General features: G+C 45.5%; 1 protein-coding gene across 7 annotated transcripts; it reads right to left on the bottom strand.

Moving 5' to 3' along the window:
* Positions 1 to 405: 405 nt before the first annotated feature.
* LOC101077387 (guanine nucleotide exchange factor DBS-like) lies at positions 406 to 23,354 on the bottom strand. 7 transcript variants are annotated; one of them, XM_029845096.1, is made up of 32 exons: positions 22,799 to 23,354; positions 13,328 to 13,411; positions 12,288 to 12,402; positions 10,028 to 10,118; positions 8,759 to 8,878; positions 8,555 to 8,671; positions 8,298 to 8,447; positions 8,081 to 8,205; positions 7,567 to 7,681; positions 7,365 to 7,484; positions 6,917 to 7,108; positions 6,650 to 6,841; positions 6,401 to 6,560; positions 6,258 to 6,319; positions 6,087 to 6,169; positions 5,899 to 5,965; positions 5,719 to 5,834; positions 5,529 to 5,598; positions 5,355 to 5,447; positions 5,186 to 5,278; positions 4,975 to 5,100; positions 4,563 to 4,784; positions 4,378 to 4,470; positions 3,534 to 3,612; positions 3,382 to 3,454; positions 3,080 to 3,186; positions 2,816 to 2,902; positions 2,352 to 2,417; positions 1,706 to 1,815; positions 1,494 to 1,606; positions 1,304 to 1,407; positions 406 to 1,203 (listed from the first exon to the last, which is right to left on the bottom strand). In XM_029845096.1, exons 1-32 carry the CDS (start codon positions 22,875 to 22,877, stop codon positions 1,124 to 1,126), a joined length of 3,504 nt encoding a protein of 1,167 aa, XP_029700956.1. In that variant the 5' UTR covers positions 22,878 to 23,354; the 3' UTR covers positions 406 to 1,123. The 7 variants fall into 7 exon arrangements, with proteins under 7 accessions (XP_029700956.1, XP_029700947.1, XP_029700965.1 ...); XM_029845087.1 differs by lacking the exon at positions 22,799 to 23,354 and adding an exon at positions 19,037 to 19,202; XM_029845105.1 differs by lacking the exon at positions 22,799 to 23,354 and adding an exon at positions 18,554 to 18,764.
* Positions 23,355 to 23,787: the final 433 nt, after the last annotated feature.

Genomic DNA, 23,787 nt, shown 5'->3' on the forward strand with positions numbered 1-23,787 from the left:
TTATGATCCCGTCTCCTCTGGATCAAGGAGAAACTGTTGAAGCCTCCGGATGAACAAGCACCTCCAACAGCCAAATCCAAGGCGTCCCCAAGGCTGTCTGGACTGAATGATGTTGAGACTAGTGATCATCGTTGTCTGTCTGCATCTCTCTAACGTTTCCAAACGGTGTCCCAGCTTGCCTCTCTGCCTATCGAACTCGCTGTCTTCTGTGCATTATGGCAGCGCATCTCTTATACTCTGATACGCTCGCTTCTTCCTATCTAGACTTCTGTCTGACCTCCTGACCTTTAAAGCACCCCCACACCAGAAATGATCCACAACCAAGACCAATGCTTACTTTTGTGATTGTGTAAGAGAAAGTAGATGTAAAAAAGTGAGAAAATAGATAAAAGAAAAATGACAATAGGTTCTTGTAACATTTATGTAAAAAAGTCACAGTAGTGACATTACCATACTCAATGTACAATATAGCATTTTGAATACCAAATATTTTCAGACAATATTAATAAACAATATCTACATTCAGAATATGGTCCCTCCATGGGGAATAAATTAGCACTATACAGTAATCTCTCATTTTGCAAATGAAGGACCCCCCCCCCCCCCCCCCCCAAAACTGTAACGGACATGAAAACCCACAGAGTTCAAACATGCAGGCGTTAGAGCTCATGGGTCCACTGGCGGCCTCTCAGGTTCCTAATGACAGATACAAAGACTGAGGGGAAGCCAATACACTTAAATAATGAAACATAAGGAGCGCGGGGGACAGAGTGACAACAGAGCATCCGGCTAAGTTAGTGCAAATGTGCAAAAAAACAACCCTTATCTACATATGATACGTGGTCTCGCTTCAGTGTAGATGCATCAACTGAGATCAGTCCTGCTGGCCCATCCATACATCTATGACAGTGTAATCACAGGGATCCTCTCTTCTCTAGAAAAATATGCTGACGGATGTGAGACTACAACACTACAGTTACTGTGATGAGTTTGTAGCTTCCACCAGACAAATATACACCGTCTGTGCACACGTGACTTGTTTAGAGTTAACAGGATGTGACGCCGGCGGCCCAGCACAGAGAGCCACGCGAGCTGTTTGCTGCTGCCTGAGGCGCGGAGGAGTTCAGGGTTTGATGTCGGAGAAGCTTGTGTAGGTCTCGCTGCAGCTGGATGAGGTGCTCAGGTTCCCAGAGCCGCTGCCTTCTGAGGGAGACGTGCAGAAATGACAAAGAGCGTCGACATCAGGTGGAAAACTTCCACTCTGCTGTTGTGGTGCCGCACACTGTGATAGAGCATTACCGACCTGAGCTGGTGAGCGACTGGCAGGACTTGGATTTTCCAATGAGAGACAGGAGATTAGCAGCTGTGATCACGCCCTCCTTGGAAGTGCTCAAGTTGCGCACAAGCCTGCAGGAATGTACATATAAATGCATGACCGCTGCCAGAATATCTGTTTTTATTCCCTGTGAGTTTCTCTGAGGCCGTTTTCTCACCACTGTCCATCATCCTCCTGCTTGATCAGCTCCAGCGTCTCCCCACTCTTGACTGTGAGCTCCTGAGTGCCGGCCTTCTCATAGTCAGCCTTCACTGTGTATTTGCCAGCACGCTGCGCACAGCAGGCACAGTTTTCAGAGAAAGAGCAGTTCATCAGCACAGATCGTGGCTGGAATCTCATTTTTTATGACTGGACACAAATGACACTCACCAGTTTCTTGCCAGCGTCGTCTTCTGCGTCAGAATGAAGAGGATCCTCGGCGCTGGAGTACCCATCATGCTCCTCTGACGCATCCAGGGACAGCGAGGTTTTGTTCCAGCCTGACAGAGAGATAAAGGACACATGCTCAATTCCCGACCGCAACGGCCCGTCTGCGTGACCGACACTAAAGTGAGAACGAGTGAGAGGAAGGGCCGACACGGAGGAGTAGAAGCTAATTCCAGGAACGTCAGTGGGAAAGGAACACCAGTAGGAACTGCATGCATGCAGCTTGATGTATGAATCAAAGAAAAAGTTGCAGTCCGTGTGCTTTGATTAGATCTGATTGGATCCAAAAGTGACGAGGAGACCTGAGATCAAAGAATCAAAAGGCATTCTGTTGGCGAGCCGTTGCGCCTGATACATGGTGTACCTCTCCACTTTATCTGTAAGACACTAGAGGTGCTGAACCACTTGGCCCTGCTCAGGCTGAGGGGGGGAGGACCTGCGTCTGGGGGACAGGAGCCAACAGAAACACGTCCAGTCACATGACCTGGAGTAACTACAGCTGACAGAGCTCTTCACTGTTCGACATCAATCCCGATGGATGGCCCAACCACACAGACACAGAAAGCCATCACCATGGCACAACAGTTACCTTTGAAGCCAAAAGGCGTGGGGTCGCTCTGCCGTTTGGTCTTACGATCCGGACTGGTGGGAGATCCTGTAATCAGGCCAAAAGCAGTTAATCAATAAAAGAACCGTGGAAAAAAATCCAGCATTCTAGCAGAACACATTACAAATTACACATGGTGCACAAGCATAAACAGAGATAGATAATACATTCAAAAAATATTTGATATTAATGCTACACACACGCACACTTTCCTAACAGAAATGTAAATCTTAATTTATCAAAGTGCAGGGATCACTGGGGAGACCACCTGTGTGGAACAGTTTTCACGAGTGGGTCTTTTGTGGCGCTCCACGTTAACCATTGTGTGTTCGAGAGCATGTTTTCAGCCCAGAGCTCAGGGCTACTGCTGTTATGACATAAGAATCAGAACTGATGTGACATGTGAATTGTGTGACAACATGAACTCAGCAGTGGCCTGCAGTTACCTTTCTGCTCTCTGATGTTACTGAAGCCCTGTAAAGTAAAGCGCTTTTTAGCCTCTTCGGCTCTATCTGAGGGAGGGCTTGTCTCATCTGACTCACAAGAAAAGTAGGAAGACCAGAACACACAAGAGAAGGAGGAGGGTTAGTCACACGACACGCAATGGACGGAAACAAACCATCAGGAAAGAAATCAAAGTAACAGACGGACGCTCGGGACAGGGTTCGGATGTCTTTTCTTTCATCCCTACGTCTCAGGCTTAGTCTCACCTTTTCCTGCGGGCTTTGGTGGGGAAGAGGAGATCACATCGGTGCTGCAGGGCTCCGCTTTCTTCTCCTCTGTCTTCTTAAAGCTCCTCTGACCAGACTTGAAAGGACTAAAAATATAGAAAGTAGCACGTTGAGATGCTTCACGAGGCTTTCAGAACACCCAGGAAACCCAGGTATGGAGAGAACACGCAACGTTCACACACTGAAAGGCCCAGAGCTGGAACCCAACCTCTAACTGTGCTGACTGCTGCACCACTGTGCAACCACCGTTCTACCCCACACCATGGCATTTAAAGACACACCTCAGGGTTGCCGCTCCACTGGACACAGGAGGGAACTGGAATCCGGGCTCAGTTGACCTCTGCTGGCTGGCTTCTAAAAAAACAATGTTGATTTTTTTGGTGGGGACTAAACACTTAAGAACTACATTTGAAAAGATTCTCCACAGTTTTACCTCTGCATGCCTCCAGCTGAGTGGTTAGAACCTTCCTGATCTCTTTGACCCATGTGGTTTTCACTTCAGTAGTTGGTGCCTGTTAGACAAAAAGCAGTCACTGTCACCTAAACAGAGATGTATCCTTAAATATTACACATGTGTATTATTTCAAATGGCAGCTTTCTAAAACTGGAGGATAATCCAAGAGAATTTTTCTTCATTCCGATAATAATATAATATATAAGGCAACTTGCATTACCATATATGGACTTGTATTATTTTGTAAGGACTGCTTGTTATTGAACAAACTGTACCAGCTCTTATACAAGAGTGTAGAAAGTCGGGTTGACTTTGGAGCTCGTCATAACTGTCATCTCTTCTTAAATAAGTGAGCTGAATCTCTTTAAACACAAGATAAGAGAAACTTGCTGATGATAAAGACAACAGGAGCTGTCTGCTTTTTTTTTTTAAAAAACCAAAAAACAAACAGAAACTTTTGACCCCAGTGGAACGAGGGGGAGGTGCAGCTCCTTCATACAGCCTGGAGATAAACACTCCTATTAAAGCCTTTCATCTATGGCACAAGGTGACGCAAATGGACACCAAGAGAAAACAGGCCAAAGAAGGTTAACTAGAGAGAGGACGTGGTGAAACCATCTGCCCACGCCCATATTTTACAACATAAAAGGTGACCTTGTCTCAGCTTAAAGATAGTTGTTTAGCAGAACTGCTGGGGCTTTGTTCTTCAAGAGGAAAAATAAAGCTTTGTTGGACTCCAGCGCTTATTTACATTGTGTTTTTGCTGAAGAAAATTTGAACTCTTTAAACGTGTGCAAGAGAAACCTAAAATCCCATCAGGTACCTGGACGATGTAAACCTCCTCTCTGGAGTTCCACCATATTTCGAACTTCTTGTTGTCCCCCTTTGCGTTCTCAGTGATCCCGACAGCGCCCATCTTTGAGAGCATGGTGAGAATGAAAAACATGTTAGGAATCGGTGACCAGACTGGCCTCAGGACGCTTTCATCCGTGACTGCGGTGGACCCACGCTCAGGGAGTGTTTGAAGCTGTACGACGGGGCTTTCTCGTAGCCCTCTCCATTCTCCTCCCTCCGCTTGCAGAAGAGCAGGGCCTTCTCATGGAGGAAGAGATGCCTCTGCATGGGCTTGAAACGGGCCAGATCTTTCACCTTAGCGTGGCCTTTCTTGTGTTCTGTCCAGACGCTGAACGAGCCTTGCATCAGTAACTTACCCAGCTCACTCAGATTACCCTGAGGAGGAAGAGTTGAAGATGTGAGTCATTTTTAGTCTTCATTTCATTTCTAGCTCTCCTCTTAAAACAGCATCTGAGAAGCATTTTTGACCTAAACGTAATCCTCAGCTCATCTCTGACCTCCATTTTCGTGCCGGCTTCACTTTATTATTATTTTTAAATAAAGAATCTCTGTTTGAAGGTCTCACCTCATATCCTGTAATGGCAATGAGGTGCATGGAGTCATTGACAGCCTTGAGGATGCCCAAAATGGAGGTCAGTGCCTCCTGCAGGTCATCAGCGCCCTCACAGGTTTTACTGTATTTTAACATTTCCTGGTCAGAGGAGACATAAACAGGCTCAGACAGCTGATGGGAAAATGTAACAAAAGGATTAAGAAGGCAATAAAAATGACCGTACCTTGAGAAGCAGCTGATATTTTGTGATCCTCTGAACAGGCTTCAGCAGATAAGAATCTAATCCCAGTTTGTGCTCCAGCTTTTTCTGACACTCCTGATTTTAGTAAAAGATAAAGTGTCAAATCAAACCCATTAATGTTTTTCTTCTCTGTGAAATCGTGTTTTGGTACCTGGAAGAAGGCACAGTCTGAACACTGCCTCCAAAGACTCTCGGAGCGAGGCTTGTTGTGACAGTACTTCTCATAGATTTGCAGGTCGGTCATCTACAAGGATGCAGTAAAAAAAAGTGACTTAGCAGAAAAAAACCCTCATTTTTACATCTGCATTTGTCTGCAGTCACTCACCCTCTGTAGGAAACATCTTCCAACCAATTCAGGACAGTCAGTGTACTGCTCCAGCTCCCTCAGAAATGTCCTGTGATAAATAAAACGATTTAAATGCAACACAAGGTAATATAAAATGAGGGGAAGCGATGACAGAGGCGGCAGTCTGTCAGGCGGTATCGCCATTGACCGACAGATGGCGCAATTTCACCTCTTGTGGAAATCGTAGATTTCAGGCATGTTTCCAAATAGAACCTCCTTTTTGTTCTGCAGGGGAGCAGGTATGAGGTGAAGCACAGCTGGGTTGTCCATCTCAGATGCATAACCCTGTAAACACAGCAGAGTCAGTCCAGGGATTCTGCACAAGCGTCAGAGAAGAGTTAATGCCCACCTGGAGTACGCAGAGCAGCTCCTCCACGTAGGCTCTCTCGGTTTCCAGCAGCTCGTTCATGACGTGTCTGCAGAGAGAGAGGGAAGAGATCAAATGCATGGAGATAAACTGTGGAAGCCACCAGAGAAAACGCAGTCACTGTCCATCTGCCGTGTAATTCGATTCCAGATGAGAGAGCGATGGCTCACCTCCTCAGCACTGCCAGGTTCTCCTCCTCCTCTGAGAGAGATGCATGTCTGTTGTGGTCTCCATCCTGCATTTGTCCATTCTCCTGTGGAGAAACATCAGCTCAGGATCATCAGGAGCAGACGTAAAACCAACCACGGGAGCGGATGAGAGCCAACATCATTTAACCTCACTTTGTCACAGCTGATCTCAGAATGTGTCTCTGACGTGTTCTTCTCCTGCGGTGTTTTGTGGACTGTGGAAGAGAGAATGAACAGGGAATAAAAGTATGTAAAGGGTGTGGCACGTCTATCTGCGTTTATGTATGAAGACTGACCGGGGGAGCTCAGGGGGGATTTGATGAAGGCTTCAGGTCTGGGGGCTACTGGCTGGACTGGCCTGGTCTGTTTGGCTGCTAGTTTTTTCAGACTCACTCTTCTCTTGTCAAACATGTCCTGCATAGATAACTGTTTCCGGAAAACCTTGTCCACCTGGTCCTGATGGAGGCAAATCAAGAGAAATGAGTTAAAATCCACACGTTTGTCTGTAACGTTGGAAAAATCTGGGTCTTGTTAGGTTGTCTGACCCTGAACTGCTGGTTGAGCACCAACTCATATTCTGTCCCGATGGTACCGGGGTCTGAGAGCTGGTTCTGGTCTGCGTTATTCAGGTATCCCTCCAGCTCCTGAAGGGCTAATTCTGCTCCCTCGTGTGATAAACACTTGTCTACTGGTTGAGATGCCAGCAGGTATATCCCATCATCCACCCATTTTGAAGACTGGGGAGAGCAGCAGAATCTTCACAATATGAACGGCGTCACAACGTGATGACAGATTTCCCGTTCTACGCCTACCCTCTCCAAAGCGTGATGCAGCTCTATGGCTTTGAGGAGATGCTCCCTCCTGGCCGTCAGACTGGCCCTCACATCTTCACTGATTGTACTGATCTCTGTGCATTTGGGCTGAATGGAGTCCTGAGCATAGTGGGACTTCTGAAGCAGATCCTCCCCCTCCTGGGCCAACGACACAGCTCTGTCCAGCACCTCCTGTGGACCAGCAGGAGAACATTCAATACCATTCAGCTTTGTAGCTCACAGTCATTGAGCAGCCTTAATACAGGTCTGATGAAGAAAACGAGATTTAAGCATATATGTATGATGATCACAGTAACATCAGATGGTTTTAAAAGAATGCTCTTCTCTTCACCATCATCATCATCATCATCATCATCATCATCATCATCATCATCATAATCATCATCATCATCATCATCATCATCAAACAAGGCTTCAGTTTACTTACGTTGACTCTCTCCTCATAGGTGGTGAGCTCGCTGAAGATATGATCAGCGTGAGCTGGGCTGATGCCGACCTCAGAAAAGGTCATGAGTTTCTCGGACACCTGTTCCAACAATGTCCTCACCTGCGGCAGAGATACCCGGGTCTGATTTAGGGTTTCAAAAGGATTTCACCTGGTCTTTGGGTGCTACCAGGAACCAGCTCACCTCCGTGTAGTTGTGCTCAAAGTGGCGCAGCTGAAGACACTGCTCCAGTTTGGTTTGATGCCTCATCCAGAACTCATCAAAAGCCCGTTCTGTCTCGTCCAGCTGAGACAGCAGCCTGGATATGAAACAAGAGAGACAGGAGGAGACTTTTTCTCTCAAGCTTTTAAATACGTCTTACTGGAACTTATGACAAGAGATACACTTGTAAATCAAACTATAGGTGAAATAACAACTTAGCTGTTAATAAAATAAAAAAAATAACAAACTGGTGGTAGATTTTCTAGACAGACTGTCATTGTGGCTTGATCCATAGAGAAAATGGTGATATAAAAATGACAAAACTTGCAAACTTGCAATATCAATGAGCAGTTTAATTTAATTTTTTTTAAACAGGTAAAACTAGAAACTCACAATCTGTAACTGGAACAGCCTTTATTGTCAAATAATATGTCATTTTTAAAAAGAGCTGTCAACCGCCTGTGCATACGACTACATATGCTACAGGGGCTCTAACCTCTGAACTGTAGCCAGGTTCTCGAGTTCGTCCTGGTTCATGTTGTGGTCGGGGTCTCGTACAACCGGCTCATTGATGCTCTCCAACAGCCTGCTGCCCTGACCCAGAGCCACCAGCAAATTCTCCTGCACAAAGACATCCAAATAGAAGTAATGCATGTGGTGCACATGCATTATCATGCAGGATGAACAGTGCATCTAATATGTGATTGTGCTACCTTCATTTGGTCTTTATTGTCAGTGTGTGTCCTCAGCAGGACGGTCGTGGCCTGGACTTCGCTGGGGAGTTCAGTTTCAGCGAGCTCAGTCCCAAATGACTGCAGGGTTTGTGCTGTTTTCTTTACCATCAGGGCAAATCCTTCAATAGCCTGATACACACAATAATGTCAGTGCTCCGTTTCACTCAGTCATGAAGGATGATCCCGTGGAGGTGTTAGCATCGGCCATGCTAACCCCGTGGCCTGTGTGTGCTTACGGTGCGGTGCGAGATCCACTTGTCGTGGCAGTACTCCTGAGTCCCCCCCAGTTCCTGCGTCAGCTGTGTGCGGTCGAGGTAGGAATGCAGCTCTGTTATGGAGCTCAGCATGATCACCTGAAATAATTCCACATGTCACTGCGTAATAATCACATGAAGGTGGCTCTGAGGAGCACCGTTAGGCCGTTCTGTAGCTGTACACACCGGCACCTTCATTTTGAACTCATCCTTGTTAAATTTGAAGAAGATATCGGAGAGCGTCCGCTGTAGGAGTGTTGTGGGTCTCAGAACCAGAACCAGCTGGAGGTTCCCAGGAAAGGAGCCCTAAGAGGACAGAGAAAATCCAGAGAGTTGTGTGCGCAGTTATACTGACGTCTAATGTACAATTGTATGAACGATTCAATTGTAATCATATTTCTAGCTCAGTTTTAATTAATGATGCAGCAAAGATGGTCGAATAATATCTTATTAATATTAAGTACATTCAGCATATTGAACGAGGTTGTCTGGAGCACAGACCAGAAAAATAATCCAGGATTATTGAGTTTTGCATATGTTACACATGGTTACTGGTGTTTTAACTTCTATCTTTGTGAGGACTCTCATTACCATAATCCATCCCCAGCTCCACACCCTAACCCAATCCATCGCCATTAAAACGCCTAACTCAACCCTTAAACTAACCTTAACCTAAACTCAATCCTTACACCCAAGTCGTAACCCTCAAACAGACTTTGGAAATTGTCATGAACATTTGTGCATTCTGCCCCTCACAACGTGGCAAACACAGTCAAAGACGCGTTTGATTTAGTAGTTAGGACCAACAGTAACTTCCTCAACTGAATTTAACCCTGGTGAACATCCATCTGTCATCAGACCTTCACGGCTGCGACTGTGTACACCGATGTGTCGACATCCCAGAATACAGAGGTTATGTCTAAAGAACACAAATCCCCACACAAACACAGCTCCTCAAACCTCTACATCCTCTCTTTGGGCTTTCAGCATCATCCTTTCAGCAGCCTGGCTGACTCACATCACACGGGACCTTAATGCACTAAACGCTTTCCTAGCACCAGTCTGTCAGCCGGAGCAATAATGGGCCTCAATTTAATTTGAAATAAGCAACACGGCCTCTCGTGTCTCCTGGGACCTCTTGAGCCGACATTTCATCTCCTCTAAATGTCTACAGACTGCTCTGCTGCTGTCAGCATCCATGGCGATGCGATGATCTTTCCCCTCTGACCAGCACAGGCTTGTACATAAAAACATCTCTTATAGCTTAAATAAATCAACTAACACACCAAAACTCGTCACCTCAAGCAGAGACGTTTGACTGGAAAAAACTTAAGAAACTAAGGACGCAGAAAGAGATGGAGAGAATGAGAGGGATGTGGACCAACCTCCCCTCTTTGTGTGAGTACAAAAGAGTCTCAGAACCCCAACAGTGGGCAGCGTTCCACCAGCACTCACCGCGATGCGCAGCAGGGTCCCCTTGACGGCTGCCCATCGGTCTTGCCGACGATCAATAACCAGTATGAAGCCCACATCTGTTGAGGATAAACTGGAAGACACACACACACATGCACACACGCGCACACACACACACACACACACACACACACACACACACACACACACACACACACACACACAGGTTAATTACGATCACAGCGGGGGGCCTCCTTCCCTGTGAGAAACTCTGCCCATCAGAATTACCACAGGATTCTGCTGATAATCTCTCCCTATGACAGAAAGTCATCCAAGGAATTGTTCTTTCCAGGACTGATAAACAGGAAGACAGTCTTTTGAGCTGAGTGCGCCGTCGGGATAGAAATTCCTGATTATTTTGCTGTCTGTCCTCTCAGACAGTCGCTGCTGCCCATAAAAGAAGCTGCTGTGAAGCATCCCCACATCTTTCAGCTATGGACCAGCCGCCTGCACCCCCTCTCTGCTTCTCACTGCTGTCCTGACTGGTCCCAGGAGAGAGGAGCCCCCTGATATTAACTTCCAATCGCATCACTTTAAATTCCCAAACGTGAGCATCTTCAGCGGCGCGGCTCAAGAGGAATCCTTGCCTAAAGGCCATGCAGCGAGGAGCCGTCCCGGGGACAATGCAGCAGACGAAGGTGTGTGAGGCCGAGCTCAGCGTGCTTCTGTTTGAGTGAGGGGAGCTACATGCTTCAGATATCATCGGCTCCGGCCCCTCCCCCTAAACCTGCTATTCACCATGTCCGTCTCACCATCCAATGAGACAGTGGCAGCTGCTGAGATGCAGGTTCCTTACAGGACAGCTGCAGGACTGGGAGCCATGTTTGGGGGGGGGGGGGGGGGCAGGTTCCACTGAAAGCACCAACTGATTAAATAAGAGAATATGTGTTTGTCTTTGTCTGCTCCTCGGCAGTCTCGTAGCAGACCTTCACGTGCCCTCATCACACACCCATGTTTACTTTTGCTACTTGATTCCAGCATCATCCCCACTCCTCTACGCTCTCAGGCAGCAAAGCTGGAACTGTGTGATGGGAGGAGGAGGAGGATTAAGAGGAAGAGGACAGTGAGAAAGGTTGAATTAAGGCTGAGTTACATCCAAGGCTGAATTGATAAAGAAAAGGAATAAAAACCATGTCCAAAGACAAACTGTAATGTTTGGGTCATTAGAATTAAGGTGAATCATTAGAAATTAAGCTTAAAAATATCACCAATGTTTATGATTTACAATCTACAGGATCTCACACACACACACACACACACACACACACACACACACACACAGACACACACACCATCTTACATCCTGTGGTACAGTAAATCTTAAGTGGATAAAAAGCTGCGGACTCATTTACATAAAAGCAATCAGCAGCTCTTGATGCAGGCATCTGCAGGCGTCAGTGAGAGACAGGAAGAAAGGAAGATCTGAAGTGAGTTAAAGCTAAAGTGAATAAACGATGGCAGCGAGGAAGAACGTTCTACACTCCTGCATTTGTGACCTTATTGATTGCGTCTGCTCAAGGCCATAATCAGGCATTCGCAGGACATTTGCCTCTGGCTGTGGTCTGGTTGCTCATGGAGGACTTCATTCCCTCTGGTGGCTGCAGCCATCTGCCCCTGTATTTGCAACAGCTTGGGGATCAATGCTGGTGCCCCTGTGGGTGACCCGTCCTCAGGTGACTGGCAGCAGACTGACCGTGAAGGAGGAAGATTTACACCGAAATACAAGCGGCCTTTCAGAAAATAACTCAGCGTGGTGAGTTTATGCTCAACATTTGCATGATGATTTGAGCTTCTCTGAGGTTTTGTCTTCAGGATGAAAAAACTAAGTGCCCAACACTGGTTCAAATAACCAGTGATAACCCACAGATGGTTGAATCGTTGAGGGATGGTTTGGTACCTTCCCCTTGTCTCCTCTTGACCATTCTTGTGTGCAATGACTCTCTGCACAACACTGATAAACACATTGGGCCATTATTAGTCATTCATAATACATAAACAACATCCCGCCACGCTGCACAGGAGCTGTGCGCAGGCAGGTACTGCCATCTACTGGCGAGGAAGATTAAGCATCTCCACATAGTGACAACCCGTCCTGAAATACTGGGAAAATGCCCTGAGGGTTGATGAATAATGACTTCATCTTATTATACACTGGAAATAAGACACAACAAAATGGGTTTGGATCACGCAACAACCCTGTTTATGTACATTTATGTGTGTGAACGTCAGCCTGTGGTTTTACCTGGGCACACTCGTCAGGTAGGTCAGCACGTTGTGAAACTCCCTGTCTGTTATTTCTCCAAATGTGGGGAACTCTGGGAACACAATGATGGGACTGCCGTTGTCTCCTCTCCCTCCTGTGGGACAAAAAGCAAGTGAGCATAGCTACAGATGTCCTAAGGAAGTAAAATGATTTTGACGGTTTGTGGCGTCGGCTGTCCTAGCAGGACCCTGCTGAGGTCAAACCACTGAGAACCGCACAGAAAAGGAACAGAAATGCAGGAAATGCACAAACACAGACCAGAACAGCTGCTCTGTCAGTGCTGACCGGAATATCAATCTGTCTGCTTTTCCTTGCCTCATCACTATAGCAACCACAAGTGCACAGCCAGGTTTTAACAGAGGCTTCGATTGTTGTTTGCAATAGGGTTCTAGACTCTGCCTATCACAAATAAAAGGTGATCTTTTTTTAAACAAATGTTCAAATAGGAAAAAAGATGGGAATTAAAACGATGGGAATTACAACAGTGCCAGTCTGGCAACAAGGCCTTCAGTTATAGAATAAAAACACATGAAATATAAGGAGAGAGGGAATATTATTACCATTTACTATAAAATACCATAAAATACAGGCAACACCTTTAACAAAATATCAAAAATGCATTATTAAAAATGAAACTGTTCTCCTCAGCCTTTAATTTCCCCACAGGTGTTGCTCATAGAACACTACAGTGTGACCTTTGGAGATGCAGAAGCAGCGCCTTTTAGGGCACATGAGAAGCAAAGATACACAGTAAAGTCAGTGTTGTGCTTCGTCATAATCTATTGGTGATGTTGTGAGTCCTCACACAAATTTACAGCAATAATGTTGATTTTTTTTTTAAAAAAAAAGTGTAACTTCAGGAAGCATCACTGAGGCATCATGTCCATATGCTACCAGCTCAGAGTTAAAATTAACCATTATTATTATTATTATTTGTGTGTTGCGGTCCACAGCTCGACTGTTTCGATCTCAGAGATGAAAAACAAACTGAGGTAAAGAGAGATCAAGAGGAGTGTCACCTGAAAGGAAAGCGAACTGCCTCCTGAGCTCCGGGGCGATGTCAGCAGCACAGAGCGGAGCGCTGTCCAACTGCATGATCTCATCTGGACAAGACACAGAAACGCACAAGTTAATGACATCAGTGCGGAAGCCGGTTTATATTCAGGCATCGTCTTGGTTGGAACTTCATTCTCACGCATAAATGCAATTCGACAGTTGCATAGAACCTACAGCTTCCTGGGAAGTGGACAAGGACAGCAGCTGCTGCAGCGTCAAGTGAGAGGTGCAACGTTTGACGCCTGTTTAGACTATTCCTATTTAATATATACGTCCCACTATTGCATAATTCGTTTTTTCTGCCAAGAGAATATTAAGATAAACATCCGAACCCGAGGGACCTTTTTTAGACACCTGATCCAGACCGAAGTGGAGCAGTCCTCCCAGCGCTTCCTTACTTTCCTTCCATTTAAAACCACAGCCTGTCCACTTTATCTCTTTCACACACAAATAGGTTAAAGGCAAAACATGAAAACACTTAACCCTAATCAAGCTTTTAGATATGAATAAAAGCAGCTGTATACATTTTATACAAATCCTTTTATCTTTATGCTTCTCCGTTACAGAAGCGTTTATAAAACCTGCCGCCACCATGAGTTTGTTCAGTTGGTATAAGAAGATTTATGGGTCATTTAGGGGACATGGGTAATAAAACAACAAGAAGAAGAGTAAGAAGAGTCTCGAAAGATGATAGAATTGGCATCAAATGAAACATAGATATGTTTGACACCAGTCTGTGTGAGCCCGTACCTGTCATGTAGCGTCAGAACGTGACGTCAAGGTCACAGCGGTGGAAAATGCCATCATTTAATCCGTTCTCATCGTCTGAGCTTCAACACGAACATGAACATGAAGCAGCACTCTTTTAGCGCGTTGTTTCGCTCTGTATTTTTCCTGTTTCTGACTGTGACAGACGCAGCACCTTTACTCTGAGTCACCCTCTGACTCTAGTTTAAACAAGCCACTGTTTGCTTTTAGCTTCTATTTGACAATGAGACTTCTCAGGCGACTGGGCCTGGGGGTGACCTCCCTCCCTCTCCCTCCCTCTCCCTCTCTTTATAATTCACCTGTTCTTGATGACACAAAATTGATGACTGCAGCTCAAATTCCAGCAGAAGACACCTTATTTTGTTACTTTTGTTGTGTGGTGAGTAAAAGTTGGGTTAACAGACAAAAAAGCTGAGCATAGATGAGACAGTAACACATGGACATTAATTCCAAATAACTTGGTATCTGTTCAATTATATAAATGAAAAAAATTGAAGCGCACACTATTGCGTAACTGTTTGCAATACAGGCTCAACGGCTATTTTCCCACCCAAATCACGATCCTAAATGAACCAAATTTGGATCTACTGTGAATGATAGAGTGGGTATCAGGGAGTCATTCTAAAATCAGAAGTGCAGACACATAAACACATCAGTCGGTGACTGTTTCACAGCAGCAATGTGACTCCTCGAGGAGACAAAGCTGTGACAGTTGTGCCTCACATCAGAATCAGGTTCACACACAAACCTCGAACCATTTCCACTTTGTTTTGACCTGGCCTCACTTGCTCTCTTCCAGCCCCACCTTGCCCCCAGCAACTCCCACACATATCAAATCACCCCCCCCCCCCCCCACACACACACACACACCAACACAACTTTGTCTCCAGAGGCTATTCTTTTACTGAAAAATCCCCCTCCAGAAGGGCCGAGCCACTTCTGTCGATACTTTTTGTCACCGTTTTGCCACTTTTACACAGTATCATCCAGGCATTAATGACCCCTGCGGCCAGAACGGATGAAACGGGCCACTTTCAGAGGCAAGTCCACACAAAAGAGAACAGCGAAACTTCTCTTTTTCTATCTCATCTCATCACCTAAACAGTTCTTTGCAAAGGACTTTTTTTTCATTTAAAAAGACTAAAGTGTGCTAAAAAATAATGTGTTATTGTTCATTATAATGTGGAGATAATCAAATATAGGCCATCGACCAACAAGAAAGCCAGGGTTTACACATCATTTTGGATGATCTTCTGCATTGCTCACCTTAAATCCAACTAATTTTTCGCCTTTGCTTACAAAATATTTTGTCTCTACTAATTATACAACCTGAAAAAAGCCAACACCCATGTAAACACACACATACATCGCCTGCTGGTTGAGGAGCTAATGTTCTTTAAAAGGCTTAAAGATGGGGATTAGTGTTCACTCACGCTCACGTTTGTGGGCACCAAGTCAAACTTTAGTGGGTCAGTCTCACACACACACACACACACACACACACACACACACACACACACACACACACACACACCTGGAATGATTATGGTTAGAATAATCAGAAATGACAAACTAACTCAGTGTTGGCAGGTTTAGGTTCAGTGGAAAAAGATCATTGGGTTAAGAGGACCCCCCAAAAGGAGTGTCCATAAGGGGATCGAAGTGCTTTTCGGAAGGGAGAATAGAGACAAATACTATTATGTATTAACAGATGGATCCATAATATTGTGAAAGAAGGAAGACAGGTGAGAGGGTTCAGATAAGCTTTATAAAAAGGCTTTTTTCATTATTCATTCATTTGTGGTGCTCTGTTAAATCTTTCACCTGCAGAACAACTTGAATCTCTGAATATGCAAAACTCACTGAAACTTAATGTCAGCATATGCCTAAATGTGGCCACTGCTGACCAAAGCCTTAAATGTACCCACAGACATGACCATTAACATTATGATTCTCCACTAAGAAATTCATAGAATAACTAAGCCAAGTTGAGAGAAAGAGACCTCAAAGGGAAGATTTTTGTGATACCCGTTGGTACCATCAACATACCGCACAGCCAGTGACAGCAGCGGGAAAACCTGTAGTATCTCTGCACCTCCTCCAGAGAGATCCGGACATGACCCCCACTCCTCTCTATTGGCCACAAACAAACATCCAACGCTCTCTGCATGTCTCGCTCATCCACCTCCACTCCATCTCCATCTCCATCTCCAGGTTCCACTTCTTCCTTCTCCTCCGAGTTGACCTTCTTCTCACCAGCCCACTGGCTTTGGCTCCTCAGCTGATCACCGGTGAATGCAGGATCTCCAGCCTCTGTAACCAAGAACCAGTCCAACTCCTCTCCCTCAGGGGACAAGTTGGAACCTGATCTTCCTTCTGCAAACTCAATATTGTCCACTGCAAATCCAGAATGTGTCCTCTCTTCTGCACCCATCCTGGTGCACCACTCGACTTCCTGTTCACCCGTCTTCTTCACCACCTGTTCCATGCAGCTTTGCACAAAAATCACTATCGAGGCTTCACTCTCATTCAGCAGCAACTGCTCCCAGACTCCTCTACTCTCACCGGCAGGCTGCAGGTGCTCTTCAGCCTACAGGACTTCCTATTGCCACCTCAGATTACCTTTCCTGTGGACAAAAGCAACAGTGTAGCAGCCTACCCCACCCTCCCTGCTCACCCAGAAACCCCCATCTTTCCCCTAAAAGGACAACACCTGACCCCTCCCAGCTTCCAACCTGACCACAAAAAAGGAATTCATATGTTATGTCACAGTGGTTATACCAGGTGTAGCTATCAGCCATTTTGCCCAGTACTCATTTGCCTAGAGGAACAAAAATGATCATCTCTCTTGAGATATGGACCAAAAGTACAAAAGCTCCATTCTGAGGAGTCTATTCAAACACAGGCTGCAATCAACCACACACAGACTGTGTCTGTTCAAAGTCCTGCTCTTTGCACCACCCAAAAAGACCCCATTCTTACCAAGAAACTGAAAAGCTGATTTCCATTGAAACCCCTCAAAGAAAGATTGTCTCTTGACAGAATGTGCCGATTCAGTTATTATATAGATGATCTGTGTAGTAGATGCACTCTGGCTCAGCCAAAACAGGCAACAAGACCCTTCTTCGTTCTAGCCAATATTTACTCACGCAATTGCTGTGTGATAAGAACAACCAGCGAGTTACATTTGTGTACTTGTGTGTTATCTTGTGTTTGCAAATGACCACGGGATGTTAAAGGTTATCAGTGTGTCATAAACCTTGAGAAACAACCCAAAGTTTCATTAGGGTGCAGCAAAGTCAGACAGGACAGGCTGAATTCAGCACACAGACACTCTCAGTTCTACGGGAGAGTGATGAAGTCAAATGTATCTCAGGAAGTGACCCTCAGCACAAGCTGCCAGGAAGTCATCCGCTGCTCCTCGAAACAGCAGCAGGACCCACACAGACTTGTGATGTCTGACAAGGAAGAGAATAACAGGAACTCCGGCTCTCTTTGCTGCTGGGCTGGTGGTGTTTTATTCCGTCCACGGTCCCATGAGATCACGGGGAGAATGTTGAGTCTGCAGACCAGGTGACCTCTGGTCCCTGTGTTGATTTTTTCATTCACTTATAATGAGCCGACGCGCCGTCCCGTGATGTTCACTTATTGTCTGATGGATCACTTTAATATCCGCGCTGCCTGCAGACACGCTGCAATCTAACAAGATTCATTATTTGTCTTCAAATTTAAATACCTCCTGACCAAGATGACCACAGAAGCCATGGCAAATATTCACTCGTTCCATGTGTTACCGTCTAACACAAAGTACAGAAACTTTTCCTAGTGGTAAGGGAACAGGAATGTCTGGGCTGATGTTTGCCTGCTGTGTGGATTTGCTCTGTTGGCAGCTGGAAACTTCAGACTCAGGTTGCTTGAATTTTGTGCCTCTGTGGCCTCCACATTTGCATTATTAGTTGGATTAAAAATAAATTCATGCATCAACACCCTGGAACGCTCGGGAAAAACAACAGATAAACTAAATCTCATAGAAAAACTCGGTGTCTTCAAATAGTTAAAACATGTGCTTCAACGTGATCAGCAGAAAAGTGATTGAAAAAAAAATCAGCTTTTGGCATCATTGATTATTCCTATAGTTTAATGTCATTACAAGGCTTCTGAAGACGAAACTTTTCAGTTGTTTTATTAACACCTCAGGCTTCAGGTGCTTTAGAAACTTGGCGCGTACTTACTTCCAGACATGGGATTGAAACTCAAATACAAACAAAAAAGTTTTCAAACCTCACAGGCAGAACTGGAATAACAAGCTCAAAGTGAAAACTCTGTCTAAAACCTCGTATGTTCAGCACAGAAGAGCGGACAAAACAACATTTCCATAATATTCAAGCATGCAGCAACAACAACAAAATCTCCTGACTCACGTGGCGTCAGTGGAACCATTTGCATCTCACTATTCCACTGAGGACTCCTCCTGGCTTTCCTCCCCATGCTTCTCTCCTTGAGATCTTTTCCCAGCAGCCAATCCGTTTCCAAGCAAACGCACAAACTGAGATGTGAAAGCAGAATCGGGCTGCTAAAAAAAGCGGCATCGCAGGGAAAACTCAGCAGCCTAAATCAGCAGTTTCCATCCCAGCTGTATGCGTTCCCGCTGGCGAAGTGCTGAATGCAGCATTTTCTGCATCCGTCATTATTCTCCCGGTATAAAAAAAAGCATCTGTTTGAGCTGCAGAGTCACGCACTCTTACAGACACTGGAGGACAGAAGCAGCCCAGCAGGGAGACGAGACACTCTGGGCACCGAGCCCTGCAGTTCACATAAACGCACAAAGGCTGAAGTCATGGAAGCTCTAGAAAGGTTACACAGAAGCACAAACATTGCATTTGCTGAGGCTCCAACTCTCTTACCGTCCCAGTCCTTCCAGGAGTTCTTGCGGCTGCTGGGGCTGAAGGGAAAAGGGGATCCAGAGATGTCCAGATTCTGGATCAGGTGACTGAGCCGGTTCATAATTCGGACGGACACCTCCCCACCCTCCCGCAGAAACTCGTGCAGAGACATGATTGCTAGTTGTTGTTGGTCTCAAAAGCTCGAAGAAACCCTGTCATCCGGAGGGACCCCCCCCTCAAAGCACCTGCAAAGCTCCGCTGCACACACTAATAAACCCCAAACTGCAAAGAATGGGAAGGGCCCTCTTTGTTGTGATGCGGCAGGTCAGACAGAATCAAGATGAGCCACGCTCACGCTCATCCTGTGAAGAGCTTCCTGCGGCAGTGTCCTCTGCACAGCAGGAAATGGTAGTGCAAAGCTGACATAAGCAATAATAAAAATAAATAAAAAAAACAGCAGAAAAACAAAAATGCTGAGTCACTATTGGCACAAATTGTGGAGGTGAGAACAGGTCCAGTTCTGGTGACTCATTGCAAGAGCAACTACTGACAGCTCAGAGTCTCCAGGTCTTAGGGGAAGAATGAGAGGAGGAAGGTGGAGGGAGCAGAGGGCAGCCGGCAGAGCACAAATCCCCTTCTGCTCCTCATGCTAATTATATTCCTCCACTCCTCAACTAATCTGCCTTTTCTTCCCCTCTTCCCATCTCCCCCAGCATTCAGGCCTCGTGAACTAGGAACAGGTTTGTGATGGAAAAGCATGAAAACCTTTGTGCTGAAGGGAGATGGCTCGGGGAATACTGTTCCATTGTGATCAATAGGTATGAAGAGCGTCCACGGGCCTGGAAAATATGTGCGTGTTTTGCCTTTGGAGAGAAAGAGGAAATTAATGCAAATAGATTTTTTAAAGAGTAGAAGAGAGATAATGAGATGATAACAGCAGGAGGCCATTTAAACGCGACCCTTCATCTCTTCGACTCCCCCTTGCTTAAACTGTTAATCAGGTCTGATCCCTTCACGAAAACATCTCCACTCTGCCTCAAACATTTGCCCGGACCTGCTTGGACAAGAGGCCTGCGGGGGTGGGGGGGGGGGGTGTCATAGTTATTCTTCTTCAAAAAAAAATAGATAGGTTACCTATACTGAAGATGCACACTCAAAATGGAGGTTTGACATGACTCAGCACAATTCCTGTTGGCGTGACCTTAAATCTGAATTGTTTCAGAACAAGTGCTGAACAGTTTGTACAGCATGGCACACACACACACACAGACACACACACACACACACACACACACAGACACACACACACACACACACACACACACAGAGCGTAGAAATGGAGATTGTGATAAATTCTGTTTATTTTGATAGAATAGACATAATTACAGGTGTCATCTGGTGGGATGTAATGTGTTTGCTGAAGGTTTTCCAACAATATCCCTTCTTTGGTTGTGTGTCACAGTTGACTGGATGTAGGAAAGTGGCCTGTTGGATCCATCTGGGTATACACCTGCTCTGCCTTTAGGGATGAAGAGCACAGCTTACTGACACAGGCTGGATGACCGTGTGACCTCAAGCTTAGAAGGGATCCAACTCACACAATGTTAACAAATTCATGTGTGGATTATGTTTGATTTATAGCCCAGGAACAGGTCTTCATGATGCCTGGTCTCCCTGCTTGGATCCTAGTTTCCATGGTGAAAGCAGATTTCACCATTTTTTTTTTTTTTGGTGGGTGGGGAGCGTTGTGTTGTTTTTTAACTGGGAGAACTGGGATGGACAGCCCTGGTTTTTCACATGCACTGGTGCCTCCAACCATATTGTATTCTATGTTACCATCACTACTGAATAAATAAAACCATCCTTTAAGCGTCGCTGGCTGCAGATGAACACATTCCTGCTGGAGGAGCTGAGAACTGTTACTACTGAACTGGATTTGTCTCTTTAAATCAAGTGGAAGTAGGTCAACTGGCCAGTTGGAGACAGCAGAGGAGCCTTCCAGTGATCAAGCCTAAGAGAAATAGGTTTTATTTATTTAAAAAAAAAAAGAGGAATGTGGAGTGATTCAGTTTAAAGATGGGCCTTTTAAGCTATATTGATTAATTATAGGCACATACAGATGAGCAAATAATAAAAGTATGAATTTGTCAGTGTGAATCACCACAAAATAGAAACATCTGCATTGTCATACAGAGATAATGAGAGATATTAAAATGATACGTGAATAGCTGGTGATCATTTTCTGGCCCAAAGCGGTGCCTTGCAAATGATTAGCAAAGAATTTCGAATTGGTTTATTACATAAATGTTTAGATTTGGATTTCTTGCTGTGCGATACTACTGAGCTAAGCAAATTCTTTTCTGGGATGTTTTCTCCATATTTGAATTGTGTCATGGTTGAGGAGATTTGTGCTGCACATTTAGAAGTGCACAATCTAACCTGGCCAAGCTTTCTTCTCTAAAAGTAAAACATCTTTCCAGGAGCCTCAACTCTACACAGCCTCAATGCTGACGTGCGTGCCCTCAAACGCGGTGATTAAATAGGATGCTTTGATGTGATGTTACGGCATATACAATGAAAACGCATTCTGTTTGGCAGGAAATGCTGTTTGGCAGGTTAAAGGTTAAGTCCTCGTCCTCCTCGGTTGACTTTGTGTCTCCCTGTCCCTCACTCTCCCTTCCTCGCTGCTGTCTGCTGGGATCAGTGTTGGGATCTCTGCTCGGAGCTGATTACTGCTCTCATCTTCCTGCCACAGCACATCGCTCTCACACTTCCTCACAAACACAGAATCACCACAATGGAGGCAATTAGAAAAAAAAGATAATGTCACGCACATTTCATGGACAAAAAGTGTTATGATTAATTATTTTAGTCATCTAGAATAAAGTGAAGAAGCTGAGAATTCTCCAGAGTTTCAGCTGCAGTTTGTTGGGTTTATTCCTATTCATGGAAGGAGCGTCACCCTTCCCGTCCACCCATCCACTGTCATCAGCATCTCTGCTGCTCATGAATGTGAGAGGAGCTCAGCATGCACATGAAATCCACAAAATGCCTGCAAACCAAATGAGCACCTTTGGCCCCGCTGACCTCCAGTGAAACAGCATCTAATGAAACGTGCATTCATGCCTGAGAGAGTGGTCGTAGATCCATGGAAGCCAGGATCAGAAACTCAGGGCAGTAGTGTAATAGAGGGAAAGTTTCTCTCCTCTGATTTATGAGGATATTTTTGTGGGATGCTTTTGTTGTAATAATGTTCTTATCTGTGCTCTATAAATAGATTTGACCTGATTTCTGTCAGTGGAAATAAATGGAATTTGCAACACAGGTACTTTTGCAACACATCAAACCAAATTGCACCAAAAAGGAAATCTTGAATAAGCGCAGATCTTAAAATAACGCTTTCTCCTAAAAATGTCCATTAGAATAAAGGAAAGAGGTGTGTGATGTGTCACAGCTGTACCAAACACAGGGACCGCTGCACAAAACAAACAGTCCAAATCTAAATGGGTACTTGGAGTGAAATCTGAAGGCAATCAGTGGTTACAGAACAGATCGGGTTCTAACCATCTCCCATTACATCCATCATGTTGTTGCATGTTAGATTGTGAGGGTGGAGTAGAGAAGAATCCTAAATAAACCTGTTTGCAGCTGACATTGCCTATATTTGATGCAAATCATGAGAAAAATCCATGCTGTATAACCCAATATCACTCTGCCTGCAAGATCCTCTGAAGTCACATACAAAAACAGATTGAAGGGATTATATATACGGCTCTCACCCACCTATGGTTTGGATGACTGTCCTCAGTCTCTCCAGCAGCTCCCCCAGGGCCATCTCTTCTGTCTCCATCCACAGGATCATCCTCCAGAGGGACAGTGGAAGACCAGCTGCCCAGCCAACAGACACTTTTGCAGCAGGAAGAGACAGCTTGCCTGCTTTTCCCAGAGCACTTCAGAGAGCAGAGGATGGGGAAGAAGATGGGAGATGGGGACAGTTGCAACGGCAGACCCAGCAAAGCAGGAGCGGAGGAGGAGGAAGGTAGATCAGCCCAGAACGTGACGCCACTGCTGCTGTCTCGTATGATTCATGGAGGCTGGAGGGGAGAATTCTGTTCGACCGCTGAGCTGCTTGGGAGGAAATGGAGGCTTTCAAGTGTGGAGGGATGCTGCCGAGGCTGATGAAGGGACGATGCTGATGAAAATGCTCCGACGGTGACAGCCGCCAGAAGCGCCGATGGGTCCTCGGGATGCTAGAAACGCAGGTGGGGAGGGTTGATGAAGCAGCAGGGAGCCTCATTCGCACATTCATGCTTCAGCATCAGCACACATGATGGTGCAAACCTGTGTGGAGCTGGCAGACAGAGGGGGGAGGGGACGTGAAGGTCAGGACTGCGGTTGCCACACAGCCGCAAATAATCCAAGAGTGACATCTAGTGTAGAAATAAGACATGGCAGCCATAATATAGAAGCCCCCCCTCCACAAATGCGCTTAGTTCCTGACCTTTACAGCTTTTTACAGGATGGAGAGCGAACCTGACAGGTCTCGGTGCGGCCATTTTGGTTCACCAGCCTGCAACTGTTGAGTTCACGCTACAAACGCATCTCACTGGCACCACAGCACCCTAAGAGGGTCTATCTTGTGTTTGTCTTAAGTTGTTACTTTTAAACAGTCAAACAGCTTCTCCCAAAACTGAAATGAAACCAAGAACTTGTTTCCATTTGCTCAGTGCTGTTGCCGCTGGCAACCATCTTTTTACAAACTTGAAAACAAA

This window comes from Takifugu rubripes, chromosome 1 (assembly GCF_901000725.2).
Source record: "Takifugu rubripes chromosome 1, fTakRub1.2, whole genome shotgun sequence".
In the NCBI taxonomy this organism is placed as follows: domain Eukaryota; kingdom Metazoa; phylum Chordata; class Actinopteri; order Tetraodontiformes; family Tetraodontidae; genus Takifugu; species Takifugu rubripes.